This window comes from Bemisia tabaci, chromosome 3, assembly GCF_918797505.1.
Source record: "Bemisia tabaci chromosome 3, PGI_BMITA_v3".
Classification (NCBI taxonomy): Eukaryota; Metazoa; Arthropoda; class Insecta; order Hemiptera; family Aleyrodidae; genus Bemisia; species Bemisia tabaci.
This window is the reverse complement of record NC_092795.1, coordinates 10,628,566-10,650,541: the sequence shown is the minus strand read 5'-3', so window position 1 is coordinate 10,650,541 and position 21,976 is coordinate 10,628,566. Positions and strand designations below refer to the sequence as shown.

The 21,976-nt window shown below is 40.7% G+C and overlaps 1 protein-coding gene across 4 annotated transcripts in view; it reads left to right on the top strand.

Moving 5' to 3' along the window:
- The window catches only part of LOC109044336 (uncharacterized), a 133,974-nt gene extending 112,067 nt beyond the window's left edge, over positions 1 to 21,907 (top strand). For 3 of the 4 annotated variants that reach the window (XM_019062023.2, XM_019062021.2, XM_072297743.1), the window contains one exon: positions 21,166 to 21,907. Coding sequence is in view for 1 of the 4 variants with exons in the window: in XM_019062024.2 (XP_018917569.2) it covers positions 990 to 1,128; positions 2,996 to 3,324 (468 nt within the window). In the remaining 3 variants the exon portion in view is untranslated. Of the gene's footprint in view, positions 1 to 886; positions 1,129 to 2,995; positions 3,330 to 21,165 lie in introns of those variants that run through there. The other variant, XM_019062024.2, reaches the window with a different exon arrangement.
- The last annotated feature ends 69 nt before the right edge of the window (positions 21,908 to 21,976 follow it).

Below are 21,976 nucleotides of genomic sequence, written 5' to 3'. Positions count from 1 at the left end.
GTGTTCCTCTGAGTCAGGTTTGTTTATATTTGGCCAACTTTGGAGCTTAATGATAGCCTGAAACTGATGAACCAATCAGAGGGCGGCACAGAGACGGGAATACTCTCCCGTGCATAAAGTACTTTACCGAGAGATCCATGAAGCTCAAGACGGAGGAGCCAATCACAACTCGTATCCACTCTTCCTATCAAGGTAGTCTACGTGCTTTCGAGCACGGTAGAAATGTTATCGATACCACACTGACACATTGACCTTGTGCAACTATCATTAATATACATATTTAGCATGGACCCGTTACACCCGCCGCGAAATCGTGCACCGAAAAATACTCCTTTTTTGTGCGCCGCGCCGTACCGCGCAGGCCCATGCGGCGACCTCCCTAGAAACCAAGGGTGTATAAAACATGGTGGTCGCATCTCGTACCGGGTTGACGTCACACGGTATCGGGCACATCCCGAAGCGAACTGATCGCTGATTGCATGGCACAGCATGCACCCTCTGCACGTTTTAGCCTCTGAAATGGCGGCTCAACTCGACGTGCGACCACCTCTCTTCATACGCCCTGGCTCAAATCATCTCTCATGCACCACACTCAATCAGTGACGCGTATGTAATGAGAGATCATCAATTAGACATATTTTTGCCAAACGGAACTATGTGCATTAAGACATGAGCCCTAAGACCCATTATATATATGCATGGCAGAGCTCACGTCATAATGCACACAGTTCCGTCTGGCAGAAGTACGTCCAATTATCATCCAGATGAGGTCACAAGGTGACTGATGATAACTGGAACTTTCGAGCAAAAAGAGGTGTGTGAAAAAACGGCCGAAAATGCCTCAAGACCTGTGGGAGGGGAGCGTCAGTAGATTCCATACAAGGAGACGTCTCAAATCTTCATAAAGATTATCTCCAGAGGTATCAACTTCAGTTGTATCACTGGATTTAAGCGTTACATATAGTTTTATTCAACCACATACGTACACCATGTTAAAATTAAGTTTGGGTGTGGATTATGTGCTCAAACAGTGTACTGCCAAAATGTCGCTTATCCTTTTTATCGTCCTGGCATCAACCATTGTGTCTGCTATTGACGCCCATCCCTTGAATATCACGGATTTTCCAGGTACGTAGTTGGCTACAGTGATTTATACATCCCCACGGCTAGAATTTGCGCAAGCCTGGCGTATGCCGGTTATAGGACATTTCGTCAACGATTTTTTGTCCGCACACCTGTTTTTTCCAGTAATTTACGTCCACGCGTCTTTTCGGCACGGGAGTTTTGGTCCACATGCCAGTTGAGACCCAAAGTTAATTGGCCCACATGTAAATACAAACGACAATTGCTCACGACGTTTTTGGATGAAAATGTAAAATGTCTTGGAAGAATGAGGGTTTGCTTGTTTTTCTTGTTTGGTCTGTTTGGTCCAACGGAAAATAATATATGGTTGAGAGTTTTGGTAAAAATGGGGGAGCGTCAATTCCATGAGACGAAATTCACTAAAACTCTCTACACCTCTTTGGTGTAACAGGACTTAATTATCTTTCAAGATTTTCCCACCTTGTTATACCTGAACCGGATGAACCTCTATATTTGCCTCAGCTAAAGGCTGTCAGATTTTTCCAGTGTACGCTAAGTATCTTGATTTATTTTGCGAGGAAAGATCTGTACTTTTAAAGGATGCCTGTCATTCTTAATACGTTCAATTTCGTATAATACTGTGCAACACCTCTGTTGTGAAATAGTTGCTTCAGGCGCTGCCGCACGGCGGGCGGGCGGCCAGCGCGAAACGCGCATTGGCGCCTACAAACCTAAGTGGATACTTCAAGCATTGTGCAATGCGTGAAGTATCCACTTAGGTTTGTAGGCACCAGTAAGCCTCTCGCGCTGGCTTCAGATCGCACTTCTGTTGTCACGAGACTAAAGAATTCATTTCCCAAAGTTTGACAAACAAATTCAACATAATAAAGTCAGGGATGTTTTAGGGGAAAACTATCGCATTCGATACCGATATCGGAACTGTACTTGAATGCAATATTTTTCCTAAAAAGACCCTGCCTTTATTACGTTGAATTTGTTTTTCAAATTTGGTAAGTGAATTTATCAGCCTCTTGATAGCAGAAATACGATCTCAAAATTCAATAGAAATGACGAGTGCCTGAAAATATGGTTCTAATCGATGGGATGCATGTAGCGTGTCTTTCTGACACAAGATAAGGCGTCCATCGAATCACGGCATTAATTAGCTGCAACATGGAAACGAGCATCTGTATAGAATGAAAATGGACAACGATTGTACCACCGTAGTGTTTCGCCGCTATCATTTTCCCGCTATTTCGGCGCGTTTGAAATCCCTCGGAGTTTTTTGTTTTTTTTTTCGAGAGCGAGGTTTTCCGGAATTTTGGCTCTAAAAAGACGCAGTAAAACAGCGCATAATGTACTCACCCAGAGTTTTGAGAATTGATTTGTTAAGCTCATGTGACGTGGTCGAACTAGCATGCGATATATCCCATCGATTAGGTCAAAAATCGCGGCAGATTTTGAAATTTTAGCGAAAAGAAGGACGATAGCCCCTGCGCACGAGCCCAAAGAATCATTCTGAATCCAAAAATTGGCAAAATTCAGAGAAATGAAAGTAGAATAATTTTAGGGAAAAAACCTCGCATGCGATACACCTATCGATTTTTGTATCAAATGCGAGATTTTTTCCCGAACACAATATTCTGCTTTCATTTCCATAAATCTCGCCACTTTTTGGGTTTAGAATGATTTTTAAGGCTCATGCGTGGGGGCTATCGTCCTTTTTTCGCTAAAAATTCAAAATATACCGAGATTATTAACCAAATCGATACAATATATAGCATGCCAGTTCGACCACGCCACTTGAGCTTTACAAATCACCTTAATAAAAAATACAATCATTAGCGACCCATTTTACTCTCTGAAATAGATCTTCTCGCAATATTTTCTATTTATTAAAATCGTGTTCCAGACATAGGCAGTCCGTTCGAGGAGATGGTGAAACCTATGAGCGAAGCAACGGATCTTCCGAAAGTGCTACATCGACAGAAAAGGGGAGACCCATGTTTTGACGGGACATGGAAAGGAGCGGTAGGAGGGGCGGTCCTTGCGGGAGTGCCCGGTGCCTATGTGGGAGGTCAATGGGGCGCTTTCGCTGGTACCCTCATGTTTCCCGGCCTCGGGACGGCCATAGGGGGCGCCGTGGGCGCATTCATCGGCGGTCTCGCGGCAGGCGCAACGGCCGCCGCGGGTGGTGCCGTGACGGGCGCCGTCTCCGCAGCCGCTTCCAGTTGTCTTTGAATAAGGTACCCTAGCGGTTATTTTTTTATGACACGATAGCTGTTAAAAAGGGACGTATATATCAAATTCGACACATCATAGGTGAGATTGTGTCGATATCGATTGGTTCAAGATGAAAACAGCCTCCAAAGTCAATTGCATAATCTGAGGCAACGGGGTTTTTACATACATACATTCCAGTCGCTTTACAGCGCGCTCGGGCGCTCTGCGACACCTAATCGCCATCCTTGCCTATCGATCCAGAGGTCATCTGGTAGATGGCATCTTGTGATTTCATCTTGAATGCCACCAATCCACGATTTTGCTGGGCGTCCCCTACGTCTTCTCCCAGGAGGAACCCAATCTAGCACCTTCTTAGGCAACCTATCATCCGCCATTCGTTGAACATGACCATACCAGACAAGCTGTTTGGTCATAATTTCATGCACGATGTTCTGCTCGGCGTTCACGATCTCACGGACTCTTTCGTTCCTTACGTGATCTCTCCTCGAGATTCCGGCTGATCTTCGCCAGAAATCCATCTCAGTTGCCTTAAGAATCTTTTTGGTACGCTCTTTCATGGGCCACACTTCACTGCCGTAGGTCAGAATGCTTACGGGGTTTTTAGGTAGGTTTTTTATTCTGATGAGTACAAAATAGTAATGTCAAGTGAAATTATAAGGAATTGAAAAAAACATGAAAGCACACAGAAGATAGCACGTACAATAACCTAGCATGAAAATTAAGAATGCCCTTTTTATTTAATCGAAATAAAATCATCCGAACGATTTCCATGATTCTTTCGGACGATTAGTGGCAATTTGACAAAGAACGGAGGCTTCTTTCAATATAATTTTCCGGTTAGAAGCTTCTGAGTCCGCTTTCTCAAAAACTCACTTTTGCACTCCACGGAAAAAATTAAATTGCTGATTTAAAAATTCAATTGCTAAAAAAAATTGACTGTAATGTTTCAATGCAGATTTTACAACAAAAAAATGCTACTTTAACCACCTCCGCGATTAAGCTTATAATAGTGGTTAAAGTAGCAATTTCTTGTTGTAAAATCCACGTTGAAACGTTGCAGTCACTTTTTTAGCAATTGAATTGTTAAATCAGAAATTTAATTTTTTCCGCGCACTGCTCTCTTCCCTAACACTACAGACTTGGTTCGCAATTTTTTTGTGCAACGAAATGAAAAAATAAGAAGGAAATTCTACCCGGCGTATTCTGCAGAAGGCAACGCCGGGCCTAAATTGGGAGTCGAAGAGTCGAGGAAAGGTCTGGGAAATGAATAAATGATCGGGCCTGGTGGGCCGCCCGGGAGCACCTAACCCTGTCTTGCCCATAAACCGCCGGGAGCCGTCCCTCCGGGGCACGGCCTCCACTCCCCCCTCCCACATCCCTTTACCGGCGCCCGCCTTTATCCGCCGCGGCGAGCTAACGTTTATTTCCGTCGGGCTCATTCCGCTCATTTCCGGTCGCCAGATGCAATTTTGCGAGAGCAGCCTCTTTCGGTAAACAAGGTTTATGGCTTGTTTGCGAGCGGGTGACGTGTGTCGCTGACGTTTTATGACTGAGGTAGGGCTCCGCGCGCCCCTCGAGGGATTGATGAAAAAAGGAAATTGAGGAATTGAGTCGCTGATCCAATCAAGGATGTGGCCCGATGTCTGCCCCGGGTTCGAATGAGCGTCTCGCTTCGGAAACTCCCCGACGCGGAAAAAAATGTGAATCTCCTTTTATTGCAGAAAAGTTCTTCGTAGGGGCATATTATCGTACTAAGGAAGAACGTCATATGAGCCTACAGACGTTGCCATATCGTCTCCTTCCGGCCAGAGTATCACAAACGTCATGCGACGTTCAAAAATGTCCATTCCCATTTTATTTTTTTGCAGAGAAATTGTTGGTTGAATCTGTTTGAAAATTACACTGAATTTTATCGGCAGCATAAAGAAATTTCAGTGAATCGGACAGCCTCGATGAACAGTTCCTCTGTAAAAAAAAAAAATGCGGCGAGGAATTTTTAAACGTCGCATGGCGCTTGCTTTACCTTGGCCAGAAGGTGACGATAATTTCCTCAATAATAAACCAATTTACAGGGGAAATTTTGAATGTTTTTCTCCAAATTTTTCAGACAATTTTCTTCGCAATTTAATTTGAAATATCTAAAAACTTCAGGGTAAAATATGCGTAACTTTCTGTAAAATAATTACTTATTTATACGGGAAAATTTTGCAACCCTCGAATGTCCGTGCGGCGTTCTTCTATAGCGCGGTAGCATACGCATTCATAGGTGGATCCAGACCTTTTGAACAGGAGGAAGAGAAGAGAGGTCCGAGGGGCCTCCAAGAGAAAATTTCAGAAATTTTAAAGCAGCCAATACATGTAAGGAGAATAGATTCCGCTCTGCATTCATATCAATAGGGGTTTTTTGGCCCGCTACACAGACTCCAGCACAGAATTTCTCTCCAAAATTTTTAACAGGGTAGCTTTTTATACATAAGAACAGATCATTTGTGTTGATATTGATTTTTTTTTTTTTTTTTTTGCGATGAAGATAATGCTAACAAGCACATCCAATTTGCAATCATGATCCCAAATCCTCTCCGATTGGAGCGAACTAGCACTCCTGTCAATTCCGGTCAAATTTTGACGAAGAACCACCATTCAAACACCAATCTCGGAACGATTTCATCCCTTAACCACAATACAAAAACTGAGCATCCCTCCTAGCGTCATCCGGGGCGGGGGCGTGACGTCCCTGAGTGACTCATATCAGACGAGTGACACCACCACCCGCACACCCCCACCCCCCTTCACGCGTCCCCCACCGGATCCCCCTCTCACCCCGACATAAGTTAATGAGACAGCGGAGTCAACTATGAGCCGTAGAGTGGCGCTTCATTGCCCCCCCCCCCCCCTACCACTGTGCGGACGCGTCTCGGCACCACATAAAAAACAGATAATTCATTTACTCTCGCACCCTTTATACTCCGGGATGGGCCAGCGAGGGGGGGGGGGGGCTCACCCGGGTCATTAATTATGGAAGACTTTTCCGCTTTTCAATTTATCAATGACTATACCCCCCCCCCCTCTCGCCACTGAGGCGGCCACAATAAATCTTACCTTTCGGAACATGAAAAATGAACGCTTTCGTGCCTTACCGGTTGCCGCGAGAGGGCCTTGTAAGGAGATCCCCCCCCGCGTTGCCTGGGTGTGCGTCACCGCGAGCTCAAAAATTAATGCATGTGTTTAAGGGTTCTCGTCGTTGTTCCACTTTGCCATGACTGACGACCCTCGAAGATTTTACCAAAAACAGGCGAAATCAGCGTACATCCACGAATTACATCGGTGGCAAGGTGTCAATGATCGAGTATCGATATGGACGGTGAAACTACCAAACCACGTATCTCGTTTGCGGTGTTTAAAAATCTACGCTCACATTTTATTTTTTTGAAGTAGACCAAATCAATATCATTCCTTGAAATTGTCACGGAATTTTCTCCGCACAAAGAGGAAAATTCACAGAAATTTTCAAGACTGGATGTTAAGTAGTTTTTCATTTAAAAAATAAAGTATGACAGGAAGTCTGCGACGTCGCAAACCGAGATACGTGGTTTGGTAGTTTCACCGTCGATATTTCCCCATTTTAAAGAATCGATTTTCAAAGTGTTTGTTGCGAACATTCTGTTTATCGATCCTTTACCACAGATTTAAATGTGACAGATCCATCGATATGTCGCAGGCAATTAGCAATCGCCGGCAAATTGCAATCTATTCGTGTTGAATCAAGAAATTAAAAAATTTTAAAGTGAAAAAACGAGATAAGAAGTAGTGATTATTATGCTTTGAATTCAAACATACGTTATCCCCTTCTTCTTGAATGCATGGTACCAGCAAAGCACACTAGCGAGTTCGTGAAATGTAATCAATAATCTGCGTTGGGTTTAGTTTGGTTAAGCAACTAAACTAACTCCTTGGCAAAGCGGAGAGTATCGCTGGATTTGAAGGCGTTCCAAGCTGAGGTCGTGTCTTGCATTTCTTCGCTAAAGAGCCCTTTACTATATCAATGTTATGGTAAATGCAATTTGATGAATTGACAAGTACGGAGCTTGCAAATTGCCGGCGATTGCTGACTGCCCGCGACAGATATTTCGCAAAGCATTTCCGACCAGACAGCGTATAGCGAAAAAAGCAGGTGTCAAAAAATCGTATTTTAAGTTTTCATTCATACTCAGGTTCAGGCGTGTCGTCAGAACTAAACAAAAAATGGTTTATTATTATCAAACATATCAGTGTGAACGGAAATCCATCCAAAGCAGAACCATAAAATGTTATTTCTAGTCTGCAATTATTAAGTCCATTGAGGAACGTTAAGGAATTCACCTGTTTTGCTGATAACTTTATTCACAAAAGTAAAATTTATCATACAACTTGCCAACAGTGAAACCCCTCTCCGTTGAAAGTCTGCTCAACTTCGACAAATTTTGATAACTTTCGACAATGGTAATTACATGATAAAATTTGACGCTAATATATCCAATGTTTATCATACTTAACGAAATTTAATGAAAATTTGAGTAAAATTAAAGGTGTTTGATCCATCGTGCGAGGAATTTCAAGCAAAGTGTTGAACATTGCCATAATCATTAGTTAAGAGAATTTTTGATCGAATTATCACAGTATTTTGCTCAATTTTTTCACATTGTGATAGAAATAGGAAATAATGGCTAGAATCTGATGAAAACTTAAAATAATCTAGAGAAGGTCAATATTCATTAGCACGGTTAGCCGGTCAGAGTTTAAGGGCATTTTTCACACGGAGGAAATCTTGTATCAAAAATTTATTTCCATGTTGAATTTGTATACAATCGACGAAATCACGAAAGAGAATTTCATAAATAGGAAAACCTAATTGGTCACAAAATTGGCACAAATAAGATGAATATTGTTCGCTCATGGCTTCAATCGGTGGTTTATATTATGTTTTAGGTCTGAATACAACTAAACCAGCACCGTGGTCGTTATTTTGCCTACACGATCAATTGAAGGAGGTTTACCTTTTCTGCTCGTACACGCTCCGTACGATCCCATCACTCCTGTGAATGAGCGTTAAAACTTTTGTTGTTTTTCAGACAGAATTCTGAGGCAGATATTACCTATATTTTAAAATTAATGTGTTTCTTGCCCTCTAAGTATACGCGAGCAAACTACATTCGCACACATTCTTTGCGACTGTTACCTGCTCTCATCGGACTTCATGAAGGAATGGTCGCAAATGAATGGTGCAAGGACCAAGGTACCAAGGTACCAAGGATGTGTCCTCAGCTTGGCATTTGCTTACTTTCTGTTTGTAAGCGATCGCGATGCAATCGTCCAATAGCAATCGAGGATTGATTGTGGCGCGATTGCGAGCATAGTCAAACTTCAATCACTATTGGGCGATTCCGTTGCGATCGCTTGCGAGCGGAAAGTGAACAACAAATGCCAACTTATTTTTAGCTGACGACACCTCTAGCCGCAATAAATATCAAAATTGAAACTCTGTGCTATACGTGCGTACCAAAGAGGTGTGTGAAAAAACGGCCAAAAATGCCTCAAGGCATTTTCGAATTTTGATCACTTGGGGTGATACAGTAGCTTCCCAGACGCCCAAAACCGGTCGCCGTTTTGCTTAGAAGCGCCGGGTTGCGACGTTGCCATTTTTTAAAGTGGAAACCTTTAAAAATTCATATCTCCGCCGCATCTCAACCGATTTCAATGAACTTTTTTTTAAAATGTTCCTCTTAAATAGAGCTTTCTAGTGGTATATAGTTTTCTGGGGTTTACTTGGCTTTAAGTGGCACTTACGCGGTTTTAGCACTTCTTGATAGACACAAAAATGTAGTTTTTATTTTACCACGATCGTGGAATCGACGAAATCTAAACAAAAACCAGTCTAAATGAAAGTTCAGATTCTCACCTTTCTAACGAGCACAAGATCATCCCGGGGAAACGTTTAGTTTCCGAGATATGACCGCTCAAAGTTGGTCACATGCGCTTTTGCGCAATGTGAATGCGCCTTATCACTAAGTCATTCGCGAACTGGGGGTCCCTTATGTTCAATTTACGTTGAAATAATTACACAGAGCAGTAAGGTGTACAACACGAGCCGTATTTTCACCTTCGGCTGCTGATGTGCGACGTTGCCATTTTTTTAAGTGAAAACTCTTAAAAATGCATAACTCCGCTGCATTTCAACCGATTTCATTGAACTTTTTTTTAAAATGTTCCTCTTAAATAGAGCTCTCTAACGGTATTTAGGTCTCTGGATTTTATTGACTTCAGGGCGGCACTTAGGTCGTTTGTATGGTTTTTTGCAGAGATTATTCATATAAATAATTGAGTTGCTATTTTTTTTCTTCTTTTTTTTTTCGGAAGGGGGTCTGTATTTCCCCCGATTTTTTTTAACATTCAAACTAGACCGGAAGATCACCATCGCTTAAAGTATAATGCAAAAATCTTGGTAAATTAACAACACCAACTTCCCTTGTACAATGAGAGCGTCGCTTTCAATATTTGTACACGTAAGAATAGTGATTAAAAGAATCCCTTTTTTCAAAGTTCTCTCTTTTAAATTTTGCCATTTCAAACCCTCCCACAACCCGCGGAAAAAAAAATAAAAAATAAAAAATAGCAACACTATTTTCTATATGAAAAATCTCTGCAAAGAACCATATAAACGACCTAAGTGCCGCCTTGAAGTCAATAAAATCCAGAGACCTAAATACCGTTAGAGAGCTCTATTTAAGAGGAACATTTTAAAAAAAAGTTCAATGAAATCGGTTGAAATGCAGCGGAGTTATGCATTTTTAAGAGTTTTCACTTAAAAAAATGGCAACGTCGCACATCAGCAGCCGAAGGTGAAAATACGGCTCGTGTTGTACACCTTACTGCTCTGTGTAATTATTTCAACGTAAATTGAACATAAGGGACCCCCAGTTCGCGAATGACTTAGTGATAAGGCGCATTCACATTGCGCAAAAGCGCATGTGACCAACTTTGAGCGGTCATATCTCGGAAACTAAACGTTTCCCCGGGATGATCTTGTGCTCGTTAGAAAGGTGAGAATCTGAACTTTCATTTAGACTGGTTTTTGTTTAGATTTCGTCGATTCCACGATCGTGGTAAAATAAAAACTACATTTTTGTGTCTATCAAGAAGTGCTAAAACCGCGTAAGTGCCACTTAAAGCCAAGTAAACCCCAGAAAACTATATACCACTAGAAAGCTCTATTTAAGAGGAACATTTTAAAAAAAAGTTCATTGAAATCGGTTGAGATGCGGCGGAGATATGAATTTTTAAAGGTTTCCACTTTAAAAAATGGCAACGTCGCAACCCGGCGCTTCTAAGCAAAACGGCGACCGGTTTTGGGCGTCTGGGAAGCTACTGTATCACCCCAAGTGATCAAAATTCGAAAATGCCTTGAGGCATTTTTGGCCGTTTTTTCACACACCTCTTTAATTTGTGACGTTGATTAATTCCTCATAATTCATTTATTATAATATTGGAAACAGCGTGAGCAAACTTTAACAGCGGTTTGTTGATTTTTCATACCAAGGTAGCCGCCGGCCAATGACACTCGGCCCATCAAAATTCGAACTGGATGTAAGTATGTGTAGATTTCCGAACGTAACCAAACAAGGAAAAAAATCCTTATTTTCTATTTTCATACTTTGAATTGCTACTGAAGGATAGGTTTTCAGAATTTTATAGTGGTTTTTCCACCCAGTGATACAAAATTATGCTGTTTTTTCTGCCAATTTTAGACACAACATGTTACCCTGCTGCATTAAAAATATTGTCCATTGGTTTTTTAAAATAATTTTCAACGTCGCAAATAAAGATATGTTTTTCATCTTTTACCAATGTATTGTGGGAAAGTGCTGAGGAAAAATCAAGAGTCTCGAGTAATAAGTCGACAACACTTGGGAGCAGTGCGGAAAGGGCCTATTATGTCTGGCGACAGCCTAGGGTGGCGAACCTCAACGCGCCCCTTTGTGTCCCGCAGATCCTCCAAGGCAATCAATATCCCAAGAGAAATTTTGAATGGAAAACACGAACAGAAAAACCGATCGAAGATGCGATTATACCCATCGTTTTAGTCTCGCAGAGTTGTCAGCTTTTATGGGCAAGTTGAGGGGTCATTTCACGATAACGGGTATGGCAGCGTCGCGGTTTTCTTTTGTTGTTTTTGAGTATGCAGGCCACTTCATTTAAATTGAAAATAAATATGGGTGAAAACAATTAACATATCGGCGGATTAAGTCCTCAACCACGTATCTCATCGGTTTGCGACGTTATAGATATGTTGTAATTCTTAAGAACGGCCGTGGTTTTCTCTCTGTGCGAATAAAATTCTGCGAAAACTTCATGGAATGATGTCGATTTGTTCTCCTCTATGAAAATGAAATGGGAGAGGAGATTTTCCAACACCGCGAACGAGATATTTGGTTGCGGACTTGCATCGTCAATATTTGTGACTCTACATATGTTCATATGATAAAAAATATGAGGAATTATCACTAGGTACGGATACCACAAACATTGGCACCGTCGTTGGCACCGATACCAACAAATTTTCCGTCGGCTCAGAAATCGACACGACAGTTTGTGGTCTTAGATTCTTACTTATCATAATCATTCTTGTTTCTCTTGTATAAACTCATGCAAGGTCACAAAATCAAAATTTTTCAAACAATAATTGTATTTTTCTTTCAAATTAATTTATCCTGGATTTTTGTACTATTTCCGTTAACGTTAATTAACCCGCGTATGGTAAAAACTGAAGATGAAGTCATTTTAAGTGGTTTTTTTTAAAAAAAATTATCATTATCTTCCAAAATTTTGCCGAGGAATGACAAATGGATGTCTTTACGTGTACTTAAAATGTTCATCATACTCAATTCATCACCGGAGCATATCTCAGTAATATCTTGTGATAATGCTCCGTGTGGTTCGACGGTAGGACTTGAGTACATGAAAAGTCAGGGCGCCTACAATTTTTTGTGTATGCAACACGGACAACCATCGAGTACGAATAGTGGCATCAGATCAAGGCGTTAACCTATCATCACAACACACCAAGATCGTGAAAGTCTTAATCAAGTTCCTTCATTTGCGACGTTACAGATTTTCTGTTATGTTACCTATATTATCTTCAAAGGGAAACTAAGTAACTATCCACATTCAAACCAAAGTTTTTCTATGACCGGCCTTCATCCGATTTAGAAGATCAATGGCTAATAAGGTCGAAAGTTCTCGCGGTGACGTTTGAAAGTTTCCGCTTTTGTTTCATTTTTTTATGAGTGATCTTATTAACAGTTTTTCTTTACTTTTCTGCTAATCTTCTTCACTCGTTCGAAAATATTCAGACAATCGCGAGGAAATATATTTGGTAGATTTCTATAAAAATGAATAAATAAATAAATAAACGAACGAAATCCGAGTTTTTTAACCATTGCTATGTAGATAAGTGTTTTTTTTTTGGTGGGGGGGGGAGGGCTTTAGCCATCGACATCATGAGAAAATTTCAAATGACCGAGCTCATTTTTTCCCTTTTGAAACAACAAAAAACTGAAATAGCTGCATGGATCTGAGATATTGCAAATCTCTGAGTAACATGATTCTTCTTGAATGAAGGCCTGCTCAACGCTTTCAGACAGAATTTTGTTGAATTTTTCGTTGTTTTGTCAAAAAATTCTCCGATGATTCCGGTGAAAAAATATCTAGCAATGTTCATCACACCAAATAAAATATGAGCAGAAATTTTCAAACACCGCAATCGAGATCTGTGTTATGGTAGTTTCGCCATCGATATTCTTCGGGATGATAGAGTATTTTCGCCGCTGAAAACTATAACACAATAATTTTTAGACCCGGCTAAACATTTGTGAACAATGTAAAACATCCAAATTTTATCGCACGACCTGGTTACCTTGGCATTGCTGTCAGATAGTGCTGAAAAATCACCACTTTGCCATATTCGAACCGATGTAAAATATCCAGATTTCATCGCACGACCGGGCAACGGTGTGTAGTGGTGGAGGTCCTCCTTATAAACGAAGTCACCGGGTGATTTTTCTTTTCTTTTTTTTCAAAAATGTTTCGGACACCTTGAAATTCATTTCACCGAACGAAATCTACCAATCAATACCACGTACATATTGATAATTCGGCGGCGGGCTGGAACTTTCTCATTACCGAGATGGAATCTCTGGATCGTTTGGGAGGCCTCGCTGAATATCAAACAGAGAGCTCTCGAATGAATGATTTGTGAGAGTTACCTGTTCCAGAGCTCCGTTGGGGAGGAGATTAATCTTACGTTTTTGACTAGCTCCCGTACGTGCGACGTGGAGTAAAAATTGAGCCATTTTTCATTGCTGCAGATCACAATTATTGAGACACTTTGAGCTCTCAATCAGGCCTCTACCGCCTCCTTTTACTGCACATATTTTTAGTATAATAATATTTTACACATGATGCAGACTAAAAATGTGTTCGCATTACTTTCACAAAAGTGTGAAAGTATTTCACCCTGAAGACTTACTTCCTTAGTCCCCAAAGGTTCCAATGCTTCCTAGGAAAAATTCCAGATGAATGAGGAAAGAATTCTGATGGAGAATTCAATTTTTAGTCCAGGTTCTTATGTTCAAAAAAAGCTTCCCGTGGAACGGTAAGTGAAGCAAGTGTGGAAAATATCTTAATCTCTTCATTTCGATGCGTAAAAAAAGAATTTCGATGTTGTCAAGCTCAATTTTGCGTCCAACCCCCCAAAATCAAGATGGCGGCCAAAATGGGGGCTCGGGGGGTGAAAATTATGGAATTTGATTTTGATGTCATGATTGGGGTCAATTCTTATGTAATTTTGGTCGTAGAATCCGAATTTGAGGTCCAAAATACTCTCCGACCCAAAGGGATGCCCCAAATCCAAGATGGCCGCCAAAATCTCCAAGATAGGGTCAAAACTGCGATACGTATGTAAAAGTGCCAAGTAGGGTGTCCTTGGTAGGGTTCTTTGGGTCGGAGATTTCACCTATGATGTCAAAAACTTACCACGGATCCATTGAAGCCCAAAAAAATCAAAATGGCGGCCAAAAGGGCTGCCGTTGCGGGGTGAAATATTTTGTTGAGGCAAACATCGTCGAATGAGGTGTCACTGTATAGGTTTTTTGGGTCGTAGATTCCAAAAATGAGGTCCAAATAACAAAATAAGCTGATAGAAGTTCTCCAAAAGCCATAATGGCTGCCGCCCAGGCATTGAACGCGTTTGAACAGTAGGGTGTCCCATTTTGGACGTTAAAAAAAAAAAAAAATGCGAAATCCAACAGAGATACCTGCCAAAAAGTTGTCTCATAGTTAGAAAAAAAAGCAAAAAAAATCTCAGGGTCGTAGCTAAAGTTTGAGTGGTCCCGCAAGGTACTTAAGATGTTTCACCGATTTCTCATCTTGGCAATCTTGGCGATCTTGCAGTTTTTTTTTCGGTAAATGCAATCGAGGTAAAAAGTCGCAAATGCGGATAATGAGACTTCTGATACTATATTTTAAGAGAAAAATAACGGTTTGGACGCACGAGGATCAGAATCCCTCGTTCTTAGCTCTCAAAATGCAAAAATCAGCGATTTTAGCATTTTGTAGTCAAACCGCTGCTCGACCGTCGCTCGACTTAAATGTCGCGGCATTTGACGCGCTGTTTCACAATGATCCCATTGTAGGAGTGAAAAGTCCTTCAAGTATGTTCATTAGAGGTGTAAGAGAGTCACTTTGACCAATTTTTGTTGCTTTTAAACATTGAGCTCATCGTTTAAAATGTTTTTTATTTTTTGTTTTTTTTTTTTTTTGTTTTGTTAATATAATTTTCCTGTTTTTCATCATTTTTTAAAATGGTTTAAAAAGGCGAACAATATACGTAGATGGTCAAATACTTCCTCTAAAACAGTTTTTGGATTCAAAGCCTCCCAAAAAAGCCGATGTTGCCATATTTTATCCCCGGAAAACACAAAAAACCGAGTACCTATTTCAGTATTTGGAGGCTGTTCCTCACCGAGCTCATTGAGCAAATTTCAGCAAACCTTGAATTTTCATACGTTATGACCAGATTACTAGTGATTATGTACATGTGTTTATCTATACAGCCTCCCACCGAGGCGCGACGTTGCCATATACCATCGATAAAATTCGATAGAAATCCGCGTTTCCTTAGATTTGAGCCATTTTTTCGGATATTGCACATGGAATACATATGGGTCATTCCACGTCAACGCAACCAAGCTCGAAACCCGACCCCCTCCGATTTGGCTGAAAAATGGTGTACGGGGTCTTTATATCATATTAAGAAACCTATTTTGAAGGGTTTTCCCATCTGACGCCCCGTTCGCGAGATATCGACCCCCAAAGATGGGGTGAATTTTAGCGTTATTCAAAACAGCCCGTTTTAGCGATTCTCATTTTCTCGACTCTCCTCTCTTTGACTCTCCATAGCGAGACTCTTTATCAATCCATCATGCTTTGAAAGAGTGTTTCTAGACCACTTTTTCATGTAGATTCTGAATATGCCATTGAAATTGAGCTTAGAATTATTTAAATGCCCGTAATTCAGGCTTTTTTAAAATTTACTATTTCTTTGCCATTCAATGTTCAAACTGAAATATCCAAAATACAGTCTCTCCGATTTTGTGTGAGTTCTTCATAGAACAGTGCATAGAGCGCGCTAAATATGCTCGTACAAGTAGAGTAACATCCTCGAATTCTTTTTTAGGGGGTCCGGCCCTTCCCGCATTGCAGGGTCCAGCCCTACCTTCTTCAGGACCCAGCCGTACCTTCTCCAGGGCCCAGCCCTATGTGGTTAGTGCTCGGCCCCGCCTCAGGTAGGACTAGGCCCTGAGGCAGGTAGGGCTGAACCTTAACTTCAGCATGGGCCTGCCCCTTCGATGTTTAGGTGAATTAATTTTACCTACCCCGGGTGTAGGGCCGACCCTGCCCCGCAGGTCCTAACCCTAAACTCGTTTTTTCCGTGGAGATAGAAGGGGATCATACCTTGTGCCAATATCTATTATTTTAAGACCCTGCGCTTATAGACGACCCATTTCTTACGATTTCTAGTCATGATGTTTGTGCACGAGGATGCGACTTTCAAACATTGACCGTGATCTGAGGACCATAAAGAAACAGTGCCACATTTAAAAAACACGGGTTCTCAATGCTGAATTTTTGCCCACCCTTAAACCTAGCCCTCCCCCCACCCCCGTCCTTTTGGAAGGGTACCGATTGCTAAGAATGCTGCCTCGTAATTTCCCCATTTTTTTCTCAAACCGCAAAATAGAAATTCCTCTACCCTCCCAAAGTACTTCAAGGAGTTTGCACTCCCTCAGATTTGGAGACATCACAAACATCATGCTTAGAATTCGTAAGAAATGGGTCGTCGATAAGCGCAGGATCTTAAAATAATGATTATTGCCACAAGGTATGATCCCCTTCCATCTCTGAATACTGTATTTTAAGTTTTACATAAGTATTCCATGTGCAATATCCGAAAAAATGGCTCAAATCTAAGGAAACGCGGATTTCTATCGAATTTTATCGATGGTATATGGCAACGTCACGCCTCGGTGGGAGGCTGTATAGATAAACACATGTACATAATCACTAGTAATCTGGTCATAACGTATGAAAATTCAAGGTTTGCTGAAATTTGCTCAATGAGCTCGGTGAGGAACAGCCTCCAAATACTGAAATAGGTACTCGGTTTTTTGTGTTTTCCGGGGATAAAATATGGCAACATCGGCTTTTTTGGGAGGCTTTGAATCCAAAAACTGTTTTAGAGGAAGTATTTGACCATCTACGTATATTGTTCGCCAAAGGAGTTCAATTTTGGTGTAAGATGAGTCGCCCTTTTTAAACCATTTTAAAAAAATGATGAAAAACAGGAAAATTATATTAACAAAAAAAAAAAAAAAAAAACAAAAAATAAAAAACATTTTAAACGATGAGCTCAATGTTTAAAAGCAACAAAAATTGGTCAAAGTGACTCTCTTACACCTCTAATGAACATACTTGAAGGACTTTTCACTCCTACAATGGGATCATTGTGAAACAGCGCGTCAAATGCCGCGACATTTAAGTCGAGCGACGGTCGAGCAGCGGTTTGACTACAAAATGCTAAAATCGCTGATTTTTGCATTTTGAGAGCTAAGAACGAGGGATTCTGATCCTCGTGCGTCCAAACCGTTATTTTTCTCTTAAAATATAGTATCAGAAGTCTCATTATCCGCATTTGCGACTTTTACCTCGATTGCATTTACCGAAAAAAAAACTGCAAGATCGCCAAGATTGCCAAGATGAGAAATCGGTGAAACATCTTAAGTACCTTGCGGGACCACTCAAACTTTAGCTACGACCCTGAGATTTTTTTTGCTTTTTTTTTCTAACTATGAGACAACTTTTTGGCAGGTATCTCTGTTGGATTTCGCATTTTTTTTTTTTTTTTAACGTCCAAAATGGGACACCCTACTGTTCAAACGCGTTCAATGCCTGGGCGGCAGCCATTATGGCTTTTGGAGAACTTCTATCAGCTTATTTTGTTATTTGGACCTCATTTTTGAATCTACGACCCAAAAAACCTATACAGTGACACCTCATTCGACGATGTTTGCCTCAACAAAATATTTCACCCCGCAACGGCAGCCCTTTTGGCCGCCATTTTGATTTTTTTGGGCTTCAATGGATCCGTGGTAAGTTTTTGACATCATAGGTGAAATCTCCGACCCAAAGAACCCTACCAAGGACACCCTACTTGGCACTTTTACATACGTATCGCAGTTTTGACCCTATCTTGGAGATTTTGGCGGCCATCTTGGATTTGGGGCATCCCTTTGGGTCGGAGAGTATTTTGGACCTCAAATTCGGATTCTACGACCAAAATTACATAAGAATTGACCCCAATCATGACATCAAAATCAAATTCCATAATTTTCACCCCCCGAGCCCCCATTTTGGCCGCCATCTTGATTTTGGGGGGTTGGACGCAAAATTGAGCTTGACAACATCGAAATTCTTTTTTTACGCATCGAAATGAAGAGATTAAGATATTTTCCACACTTGCTTCACTTACCGTTCCACGGGAGTACATAAGAACCTGAACTATTTCTTCATATAGAAATGAAGAAAATTGGTGATAGGGACTTAGCAACCCTTCTATTGAATGAATAAATAAATTTTTTTGGCCGAACATGTCTGTCAAACTGGATAAGAATTACCTTATTTTACGGTGATTTACGCGATACCTCCATAAACTGTTGCATTTTGGAGTAGGAATCCACTCCACGTTCGCCACATCATGCTGAAAATTGAATTTAAAAAATAGATTCCTATCAAAGTTTCCCCTCCTTACGAGACGTAAAGACTTCGGCCGTTTTTTTTTTTTTTTTTTTTTTTTTTTTTTTTTTTTTTTTTTTTTTTTTGGCACGGTATCGACTTTCCTCCGAAAATTAGTTCATATAGGTTGAATGCATTAAACTGAAAGGAACGAAACGATATTTTAGATGAAAATGATTTTAGAAGAGGTGATGATTTTCTCCGATGAAAAAGTTGTAGCTACATTTAAACAGCATATAACGACCTTGGAGGGATCAGCCTTTTCGGTCGTTATTGCCTATAGTTGTCATAATAGATAGTTAGGTTTTTACGCACTCGCCTTAAATTGAATAGCTGAGAGTAAAACTGCGCTGGCGCTGGGAATGATTTTTTTTTTTTTTTTGGTGTCATTCACTCATTACATCTCTCACTCACTGACTATATGTCTTCATTTGCAATAGAAGAAACGCCGCTATTATTTACACTACATTTTCATTTTTTAAAGATTTCTTTATTTTATTTTATTTTATTTTATTTTATTTTATTAGTTGGTACACTGGTGTTTGTCACACGTGGTGTACGCTGGTCAGGAATTGGCACGCCGCAGGCAATAGGTCTGACACCGATAAATTACGAATATTCAACGATACAGCGCGCACCTATTAGGTGTAGGCGCACTACGTAAAGCACGCACAGCCTTATAGGCGCTAATATGCGTTTCAGGCCGACCGAGCGAGTCGGCCGTAGACGCCGCGCCGTAGTGTGTTTGGCGCAATGCGTGAGGTATTCACACGATCTTGTAGGCGCTAATATGCATTCCGCGCCGATCCAGCCAACCGTACTGTGTTTCGCGTGAAACTTTGCGACGTTGTTTTGCGATTGCGTCCACAAGGACTTTGACTTCTCAAATATTTTCGGTAGGAGACTCGATGTTTACTGCGCCAAGAACGCCAACGCCTGAAAAAAACCATTTCGTTCAACTTTTTATTTTTCGCTCGATTCATGTCGAGCGAATACATACCCTCTCGTCACACGCAGACTACCTATCATGCTCTTTTTTTTTTAACTGAACAGGTCGCCTTCTGCTGCGCCCACAGCAATTGTTGTTGCGAATATGTTGTGCGTACTGATTTCAACTCATCGCATACTTGACTCTCTGAAGGCGTTTAATGTGCGAAAGTAGAGCATCCTGTTGGAGAACAACAGGAGTGAGATTGAATGAATCGCTCAATCTTACTTCGTTTGTTCTCCGACAGATTGCGCTACTTTCGCACATAAAACGCCTTCAGAGAGTCGAGTATGTAGTGAGCTGAAATCAGCACGCACAACGTATTCATAACAACAATTGCTGCACACACAGCTGAAGGCGAATTGCTTTTGCACATAAAACGCCTTCAGAGAGTCAAGTCAATGAAAGTCGATGAGCTTAAATCAGCACGCACAACATATTCTTAATAATAATTGCTGCGGGCGCAGCAGAAGGCGATTGTTCAGTTTAAAAAAAAAAGTATGATAGGTGGTCTGCATGTGACGAGAGGGTATATATTCACTCGACATGAATCGAACGAAAAATAAAAGGTTGAACCGACCAACACCGATTCAATGGACAAATAAATAAAAAAAGCGGATCAAAATCAGTAGAAAATTTTCATTTACTATGAAAATTTCAAATTGCTATAGGTATCTCGAAATTAGGATCAGCCAAGATTTTGATTTTTCGCGATTTTAAGTCCAGACGTACCATAGATTCAGCCCTTGCAAACCGTTTTTGGGTACACTTTTGTCGTATTTTCTTTTCCGCTTCAAGACTACTGTGTATGATGCTTCACATGTCAAGGAACGCCTTAAACCTCATTCCTTAATCACAATGTAAACCATATGGGACCTCTTATAGAAAGGTGCTGTCTAAGGAACGACCCTTACAACAGCAAAAAACGGTTAAGGACGCTTTCCTCTCATCACTATGCAAGACACACTATGGGTCCTGTTGATCCTGATGATTTGCACCACTTTATAACTGGACGTATTTCTATCAAACAGAACTATGTGGAGGTGAGAAATATGGGGTGTGCTCGTCGAACCTGCATAAGAAACAATGTAAAAGAGGGCGTGATTCCTTTTGAAGAATTGGAAAAGCGGGATATTACATTCTATCAAAGAGACCTATGTGCCTACTGAATGCGGGATTCATGAGCCTTGGGCATGGCAAGAGAGCGTTGTGGACAGGGCTCATGAGTTAAAGACTCCGCACGAGCCGCACACGTCGACCCCGATCCCGAATCTGTCACCGCTGACGTCACTGGCGCTTTATTATTCTCATTCACTCTTACGCAAAGAGAACTAACGAGCACACCCCATATTTCTCACCTCCACATAGGTCTGTTTGGTAGAAATACGTCCAACTATCACTATACCACTATCATGTCTAACTTTTTTTGATCGACGTTAACTGAGTATAATTTTTGTTTGTTACAGAGTCCTGTCAACACCTTTTGATACCGGCAGATCTTGCATCTTGTTGTGTGCTCCAAAATTTACTTGCGAGATTCATACACAGCAGCACAGCGTACAAACTTTATTCCTACTCATTTCTGGAGTATTCATCAAATCTGGGAGGGTTAGGTACTTACTTTATAGCAACCTTCAAACTACGATTTTGTACAGATGATTACCTACTATTTGCCTTTAAGGTCATTCTATTGGACCAGAAATTAATTTGTGGACCTTGATCTCATTTAGTAAAATAAGTGTCATTGTATTAATCCTACAATGGACTATATAATGGCAAATTTTAACAGGCGGATAAAACGCGCCCTAGAGAAATGTTTATACCTATACTTAACTTTTCTGATTCAGGCTAAGTTGACGTTACCTATTATTTGGTACTGTAAAATGCTGATGGTCGCAGTGAAACTTTAGTAAAGAATACACAAGAGTGGAATAATTAAGTGAATGGAAATTTGCTGTCTCAACATCAATTTATGAGAGGCTTTTGGCGAATCTTGAAAAGGCCATGGTCAATTTTGGCAAAAGCAGAATTGAAAACTTATTGTGCAAATCTGGGGTTTATCCGAAGATGTAAATATAATTGATGTGTCATTAAATGTAGGTACTCAGATAGTATATTAATCACTTCTTTGTAAAGATATTTTGTTAAACAAATTCTTGTTGTTTAATTTTTTTAAAAAAATAGAATAATAAAAAAAGTGTGAAGCTATGGAGTAATTATTTTTTTCCCTATTTCCCTTGCCTCTTTTCCTAGCCAACAAAGAGCTGCCAAAAGAAA